At 46.6% G+C, this 8,581-nt stretch overlaps 1 protein-coding gene and 1 long non-coding RNA gene across 6 annotated transcripts in view; one reads left to right on the top strand and one right to left on the bottom strand.

The window, feature by feature from the left end:
- Positions 1–708: 708 nt before the first annotated feature.
- On the bottom strand, positions 709–4,426 carry LOC128785492 (uncharacterized). Its single transcript, XR_008429892.1, has 2 exons — positions 4,371–4,426; positions 709–1,856 (listed from the first exon to the last, which is right to left on the bottom strand). It is a non-coding gene; the product is annotated as an uncharacterized LOC128785492 (long non-coding RNA).
- A 70-nt stretch (positions 4,427–4,496) lies between these two features.
- Positions 4,497–8,581, top strand: part of MARK1 (microtubule affinity regulating kinase 1) — a 56,453-nt gene continuing 52,368 nt past the window's right edge. For all 5 annotated transcript variants that reach the window (XM_053938136.1, XM_053938138.1, XM_053938135.1 and 2 more), the window contains exon 1: positions 4,497–4,676. In XM_053938136.1, the coding sequence (XP_053794111.1) occupies positions 4,626–4,676 (51 nt within the window). In that variant the 5' untranslated portion in view covers positions 4,497–4,625. The remainder of the gene's footprint in view (positions 4,677–8,581) is intronic.

Raw genomic sequence — 8,581 nt, 5'->3', positions numbered from 1 at the left:
AACATACTACATGGTTTTCATTATTACTCTCTGATAGTCTTTTCTAAGAATGTTAATGTTTCCCAAAAAATGAATAACAAAAGAGTTGTTACCAGTGCTGATACATGAAAATTATTCAAGCCTTACCTCCTCTGCCAAGATACTAATCAAAATTCAAGCTACAAAAAAAAAAAAGGGGGAAAGAAAAAAAAAAAGAAACTTATTTTAAAAGTAAGTTTGAAACCACTACTAAAAGCCACAACAGTCAAAATGCTGCAGCAAAAGAAAACAAGAGGTGAAATTCACAGAGTTGCCATTGCCCTAGGTTTCATTGTGGTTCTACCTCAGTGCTATGGTGGCTTGCTAGTTTCCTTTTGAAACTCTTCAGATGTGGGAAGATGTCGGCTGTATGGCTGAAGAGACTGGGGGGCATCAAAAGAAAGATGAGATATCAAAGCTGAAGGAAACAATCAAAACTAGCTATTTTTAGCTATGATTATTAAGAGACAGCACAGAGATCTGTAACATAGTGGGACCAGTTTACAAGACCCTTCTGGTCTTTTAGGCCATCAGAGACATGCCCAGGGACAGAGCAACTGCCCTTACAAGTTTCTTCAGACCACTGTCAACCCATATGTTTAAGAAGTAATTCTCTCTTCTCTGGAGTAGATTTTCTGATACCATTTTAGAGGCCTTGGGGATGTGCAAGAAATTTCTGAAACTACAAAGTTGTACTGTGATTTTATTATCCTTCTCACAGATGTCCAGGCAAATCAGTGACAAATGCTTCTTTTATTTAACATTTTCATAAAGTTCTTACATGGATATTTGTAGGGCAGTTTTTTTGTAATGGCATAGAAACAATAAAAACCTTCAGTTACCCAGAAAAAGTGAAGACACAAACTTAGCTACTAAATTTCAGTACAACTGACTTTGAGACAAATTCTGGCCTGTTAAATGTCTTTAAACATTTTTGTGAGTTATTTTGCACATACATGATGAGAGTACTCCCAAAAGGTATGGCTTGCTATTAAAAAAAAACCCTCATTTGTTTGCAGGTTTAAAGTATTAAAACAAATTATAAGTTACTTAACTTCCCACTAAGATTGTACTGCCTAATGATTCTTACAGCAAAATGAGAACCTTGATTGTAACTATTAACATATTTACAAAGTCTACATATATTCAGGGTACATGTAATTTTTTTTCCTGTGTCCCTCATGAAAGTAAACAATCCACGGAGCCCTGTACCTGCAGTTTGTAATGACCTCAGGACTCCCTAATGCTATTGAAGCTTTACTGCATGCAGCTGGAGGTATTTTACTCTTTCATATTTGCCAGGTCTTTAATTTAGTTTTCCACACTACACTAGATGTCCTGGTGTAATGAAAGGCAATAAAGAGCATGAGTTTGCTCCGTTTTATTCACATCTCAGTGGTCACCTGTTCTCATGTTATTTCTGAACCTCTCACCCCTTTGCTGTTGAGAACTGAATTTGAAAATCGTGGGAAAAGGTTTCATTCAAGCCAGTGTCTGAAATCACTACTAGAGTAGTGGATGGGATTTGGGTCCTGGTAAGGTGGTGGAATATCCACATTTTCAGTGCCAAAGTTGAAGCCACTCACTAAATCTACATAGCTCCTGCTGGGCACCAAGCAGAACTTAATGCTACTTGAAGCAGCAATAACTTTTGGCATATTTTAGTTGCAGGTCTCAGAGAGTGTGAAGCTTTCTCTTTCCAGGCTATTTTTGTGCTCAGACCACTGCCTTTCTTCTGCTTTGTCTCTTTGGAGAGTGACTGAGTTATGACAGGACCATCTCTGTGGTCACCTTCTCTTCCATGCAGCTCTTCAGTCATTGTCCCTGCATTTTCCCACCTGGGGGAAACATGAAGCGTGTAGTAATAACACAACAAAATTAAACAGAGCTATTAAATGAATGACTGACCTTGGTAACATCAAAGAAGATGACAACAGTAACAACCATGGTAAAAACAACTGCAAAGCAGATCTTCAGATAACAAGAATTACTACATTATTACACTTTTAATTTCTGATGAAATTTTGCTATGAAAAACTGACCAAAACTTATTCAAATTGTAAGGCAGGAAGTCTCTCTAAGCTTTGCCTTAGTTAGTGGTGCTATTAAACACATTTAGAAGACATTGGAGCTTACACTTATTTCTTCCGCGACCACAGGTGTATACACAAATCCATACCAGGACGGGCTTGCACCAGTGGGAGTTTTGACCAAGTAAGGATTGCAGAGTCGGGCCCCACACAGAGCCCTAGACACAGTCTTGTTCTTACTTGGGATAAAAGTAAGTCCATTTTGATGAGCTAAGCAACTAAACTGGGTTAATATCCAGTTTGTCAACAAACTTGTTTTGGCATGCCAGCTAGACCATGGCTGCTTACCTCAAATAAACCCAATCTTGGATTATTTAATTCCCAGTAAAATGAAGGACCCTGAAATTTCCTTTGCAGTTGGTAGCTCCAGCTATGTGAGGAGACAGCTAGGAATTCACAGAAGCCCTTGCCAGGGTTTGGGAGGCTTTGGTCTGAGGATGTGCTGCGAACTTCTCTCGTTTCCAGACTGTCAAATCATGCATGCTCAGAGCAACAGGATGCTGAATGCGCAAAGAGCAAGTCCAGTTACACTGCTCCTACAGCATGGGGATGTTCTCTGCCTGCGCCTGCATCAGCTGTTTTCCCAAATATGTGGAAAACTCCACTGTGGGCTGAGCAGTGCTGAGGAGCTGGAGGTACCTCTTGAATGACACCAGAATTACTATAGCCAGAATTAAACGTACACTTACTAGTGTGTTTACCTATACATACAGATGCATATATATGTGTTATTTATAAGTAATGTATAACAGTCAATGCTCTTTCATGAGCACATAAGAGCTTCCTGGAGATAGATACACAACTCGTGAAGTGCCTTCCCAAGTGTTTTCCTAAGGAAGCTTTTCCAGAACAAGGATTGTGTTTACAGAATTCATGAAGATGTTTACAGCCTCAGCTACACAAATCTGTCAAAATATTGCAATGGAAATTCGGATCCACTGTTTTGCTTCTGGTGCAGGGGAAGTTGGGGGGGGTTCTTGCATTTTTTGCAGATTATTTTTAGAATTTGGTGAAGGGTTTGGCTGGTTTTCCAGCAAAAGCTGCTGTTGTGTAAACACTAGTAACTTCTCAAAGACAAAAATGCATGTATGGTTCTAATTTTAAGCCCATGAGGTCATTGGTTAAGTGTTCAAGGACTGTGAGCTGGTCGGACATGAGCAGAGGGATGCGCTGCACAGTCTTGTTGATCTCATTTCAGCTTCAAGTGGGTAAAGGAGGCTGGCGGGCTGGCTGGGGTGTACAAATAAACGGTCTGATTTACACAGACGCTCTGACGCTGACACAGGGTTTAAAAACCTCCAGAGAACCCATGAATTGCAGAGTTGAAGCTGTGCAAGAGGCAGAAGGGATGCCCCACTGCCCTTCCTCAGGCTCCTGGTTACCAGAGACAACGGAGAGCCAAGGAGGGAGAGCTGCTGGCAACCCACTAGCCGACATCAGCGGCCCCAGCACCCCAAGGGCTCTGTCCCACAGCACACACGCAGGGGGTTTGGGGCTCCCCAGGCCACGGACTCGCCGAGCCGCGCTGGCTTTCTCTGAGGCCTCTCCATCCTGCCAGGCTGAGGGACACGCCCGGTGCCTCGGCGGGCCCTGGCCCCGGGGCACTGCGACAGCCCTCTCCTCGGCGGAGCATCACACCCGTCCCACAGCAGCACAGGCACTACCGAGATGGAAGGGACCCACAAGGACCATCGAGTCCCACTCTTGGCTCTGCACACGACAGTCCTAAGAATCATGCCGTGTGTCTGAAAGCGTTGTCCTAAAGCTTTTTAACTTTCTCAGGCTGGTGCTGTGCCCACTTCCCTGGGGAGCCCGTTCCAGTGCCCAGCCACCTCTGGGTGACGAACCGCTTCCTGATCTCCAACCTAAACCTCCCCTGAACTGAGCTCCAGGCCATTCTCTCGGGTCCTGTCACTGGTCACCACAGAGAAGAGATCACTCCTGCCTCTTATTGACTATGAGATCCCACTTCACTTCAGCCCCGGGCCCAGGGCGCGCTTCCGCCCGGCCCCCACCCAGGCTGAGCCCTTGACGGAACCGCGGACACCGCGGCGCTGGCGCCACAGCAGGGCCCGCCCGCCCGCGCTTGCCGCGCCCGCCCGCACCGCCCGGCGCTTCCTGCGGCGGGGCGGGGGCGGGCAGAGGGAGGAGGCGGAGGAGGAGGACGGGGGGAGAAGCGGGGAGGGGAGCGAGGCGGAGTTGGTGCCGCCGCCGGATGCTGCGAGGAGGCGTCGCGGCCCCCCTGCGCTGCCGGTCGCTCACCTGAGCGGGCAGGAGGGCGGGGAAGGAGGAGGAGCCCGGCGGCCGAGCTGCGCGGAGCCCGGCGGCAGCGAGGCGGGCGGAGGGGCAGCCAGGCGGTCGGGCGAGGCGATGGCGCCGGGGGCGTAGCGGGCAGGAGGCCCCGCGTCCCGCCGTGTGCGCCCGGCTGCCGGCGGGGGCGGCCGGCGGGCTCCGCCGAGGCCTAGAAGCGGCCTCTCCCCTCGAAGCGCCGGGCGCGGCGCCGCCGCGGCCCGCACGATGTCCACCCGCACGCCGCTGCCCACCGTCAATGAGCGGGACACGGAGAACGTGAGTGCCGCGCCGGGACCCCCCTCCCTCCGTGCCTCCTCCGCCCCTCCCCGATACCCGGTGGCGGCCCGGCCCGTCGTCCCGCCCAGGCCAAGTGCCCCAGGGGCGGACGGGCCGCGGCCGTGCCGAGCGCCGGGCCGGCACCGCCGCCTGCCCGAGCCCCTGGTTCCTCCATGCGGCGCTGCCGGGGCGGGTCCGACCCGCCGCGCTCCACGTCGCCCCAGCCTGCCCGCGGCCCCGGGCCTCCCGCGGGGAGCCCTCCCGCAGCCCTTTCCAGCGCTGTTGGGCCGAGCCGGGCCGGGCCGGGCTGCCCTTATATGTCCTCGGCTGTCGGGCTGCTGGCTGCGAGCCCCCGCCGGCGAGAGGCCTGTCGCCCCTGCGGGCGGCAGCCGGGGTGCCCCGCCTTAGGGCGGCCCCCACACACGGCACCTCCGCGGCTGCCTTGGGATATCCACTTGTGGGCTGTCTGACAGCCTGGCACTTGGCCTTGCCTCACCTTTTGGGGTTCAGCGGTACTTGCTCTTTGTTCGGTTTGCACCTCCAAGACGGTCCCTGGTGTTGTATCCCTTCCTCTGCTTTGCTTTGTGTTGCCTCTGAGAGAGGCTGTGATCCTGTCCTTGGTTCTTCCCGAGTTCATTGTATCTTCCTTTGTGCTCCCTTTAAACATCTTTTCGGTCTCCTCTGCTCCGCCCGGACTCGATGGAGTGGTGTTCTCTGCTGTGGTGGTCTTCCATAGAAAATAATCAGGCTTGGCTATCGATGGACGGTGTACCTGAGGAATGCTGGACCTTGTCTGGTCCTGTCCATCAGTGGTGATTATTTACATAGGTGGTAATGTGGGAGCTGTGAAATTTTCCTCTTGGATGAGGGGACCAGTGTTAAAAGCACTATTGTTTGCAATATGTATACTTAATTGCCTCTGGGGGAGTGGCAGAAGGAGGGGGGAAAAGGAGTAATAAGAAATATAACACATGCAGTCGTAGCCAGCTTCTATTTGTGTGGAAAGTGATTGGTAAGAAATGAAGGAATATGGCCTAGTGGGCTGAAATGGGTTGAAGAAGATGATTGTTTGTAGTGCATCAATCTATTCTATAGACATTCTGGCTAGTAGCAGGAACTCCTAAGGTTTGTTACTGTACAAACTCTAGCTGTAGTGCCTCCTGAATAGATTACTGACTGATACAAAATGAAAAGTGAGTGTAAGAAGATGATTTGGGAGACAAAGGTAACAGAAAGACATAATATAGCTAGAGAAGTGAAACCCCAGTGTGGTGAATTATTATAATGAGCTTTTAGTATCAGTCACTCAGTGGAAGTTTTAATTGATACAGCAATATCAGACTTACTACTAGTTAATGCAAATAGATGTGTTTGGTCTGTCCTTACTCTTCATGGACTGATGAGTTCTGTGTTTGTAAGAACAAAAGCAAGTCCTTGGGATGAAAATTTTGATTTAATTAAATGATAAAGTCCAGGTTTGTGTGATACATGTTACTCATGAGTCTCTATTTCAAATGTGTATAGGAATGTAGATGAGAGATAGATGACAGGAAAGGATAAGAAATATTTATGTATATATCTGGTAATACAGTCCATAAGACTTGCAAAATTTACACAAGGCAAATGGAAATATTTTCAAATATCATAATCTTTTATGGAATGAAAACTTCAAAGTGTTGGTCATTAATTTAGAAAATAATTTGTTACTTGTGAGTGCTTGGTTTTGACACCTAAGGAATACTAAGTGTTAGTTTTCTATTATTGTAATTTCAGAGAGTGCATTGAGCACTCTGAAACACCTAGGTTTTTACAGGGTATCAGAATACTTAAAATTGCACATTTGCTTCTGAAAACCTTGGTGTAAGTCTGAAACCTTATACTAATGAATATAATCTAGCCAGATAAGCACCAAAGATCTGTGCAGTTGTAAGTTCCCCAGTCTGCACAGAGTTACTCCAGTGCTGTCATTAGTCTGCAGGATTTTGGAGCAGGGACCTCAAGCTCTGCCTGTTGGGCAGCCTCAGGAGCCATCCTGGCCACCCGTGGTGTCTCTTACGTCAGAGTTTTGGCTAAAGCGGCAAGTGTAGGATGGAGGAGGAGTAGGTGGTGGTCCATTGCTGACTTCCTGATCAGCAGCATTCCTTGATTTAAAATGGATTCTGTGAGGGTGAGGTGAGACTCTTAAATTACTTTTAATGTGCTTCCTTCTGCTAATAAACTCTAATGGACTGGGGAACTGTTTATGCTGGTGGCTCATGATGGACAAAGTCGAGCTAGTAAGCTCTGAGTAACTGAGGTGGTGAGAAGTTGTAACTAAAGGGAGAAGTAATTGGGAAGAGTGAGGAATTAAGGAGCTGGTAAAAAAAGTCCATCTTTGTAGTGCATATTTCCAGTTCTCCAGTATGTATATTAGCAAAGCTCTCCTGAGCAGCTCATGGTGATCTTCAGGAGAGGCTCTTTTCTTCTGCCTGGTGTGCGTGGCCATCTCGCAGTGTTGCTCCATTGTGTGACTCCCAAGGGACTGACTGGAGCTCTGTGTCCGGAGAGAGTTGATTGATGCTTCTGAGTACAACCCTACGTGTGTGTCCAGCTGTGCTCTGCACATGGGGTGAGGTTGTTGCATGAAATCATGGGGAGCTACCCTGCCACCATCACCCCCTGTCTCTTGGCAGCTGCTTTCAGTACTTTGAAATAGAAAACAAATAAAATTTTAATGTGTGCTTTCCTCAGTGAGTGTGCAAACATTTGTGTTATCATTTGAAAAAAGAAATTATAATATTTGGTATAGCACCTATTATAAGAATATACAATCCTTCAGGAATTACAGGAGTTCCTGATGGGATGGGTGAAAAGCTTGCTTGTTTCCATAATGCTTTGTGCCTTTTGTCCCACAGTGCCCTTTGAAAATATTTTAGATAGGATAAGATCAGACAGCATATTACTTGATAAAGTCTTATCAGAAAGCTGGAGTGAAAAGAACAGGAACCGGCAGCAAGAGACAGACAACAGGTGGAGGGAGCCAGGGCCTGGGAAGCATCAGTGTGTGTGTAACTGATAGGTCTGCCCTGTGGAGCTTCACACTCTTTTTCGTTTCTTTGCCTTTTTGCTATTCTTGATATCTCCCAGTGCTATGCTTAGCTTCCCTAGCATATGTCTGTAAATACTTTTCACTGGAAATGTTATTTCTCATTCATGAAAGCTGTGTTTAAGGAGGCAAAATAGATGATGATGATGATCAAATACTTATTCTTACTAACAGTTTATTTGGAATCTTGGGGAAATTAATGGGTGGAGGCAGTACTGTATTTTCATGTGTATTACTGGATTTATTTTTTCAAGTGAGAGGTAAGAGCAGTATTCAAAATTATAATTTTCCCTGTGTTTTGATTTTGTACATGTAGCTATTTACAGCCTCCTCTTGATACATTTTTTGTAGACTCTGACAGGTAGTGTATCACGGCATTCAAGCAATTGTGCTTGCGGTTAGTTTGGGTGAGCTGAGCTTCCCATTTCTGCTGTTGATGGAAGAAGAGAAGAACAGGAATCAAAAGTTTTGAACTAGAGTATCTCTTCTGTTTTCAATGAGTTGGTATTAATTGAGGAAAGAGGAGCTTTTATGTTTTTCCCTTCATAACATGTTGCCTTGTATTGTGTCATTAAATTGAGGAATGGTTTTCCTGAATTAAGGCAAAAGAGAAGAAATACATAGGTAATATATTCTCTTAGATTTTTTTAGGGAGCTCTGTGTAAGAAAAGACTCAGAGATTCAACAGTTGGCTCTATACTACTTGCTGTATAGTACTTTAAGTTAGTAAGAATGAGAACACTGAAAATCGTTTGCTTTTTCTGACATAAGGACCTTTTAGTCTCGCATAAGAATACTTTTTTTTTTCCTATAGTAAGTG

The sequence above is a fragment of the Vidua chalybeata genome, chromosome 3 (assembly GCF_026979565.1).
Source record: "Vidua chalybeata isolate OUT-0048 chromosome 3, bVidCha1 merged haplotype, whole genome shotgun sequence".
Lineage (NCBI taxonomy): Eukaryota > Metazoa > Chordata > Aves > Passeriformes > Viduidae > Vidua > Vidua chalybeata.
The sequence above is the reverse complement of the archived record's forward strand: the minus strand, read 5'-3'. Positions and strand labels throughout refer to the sequence as shown.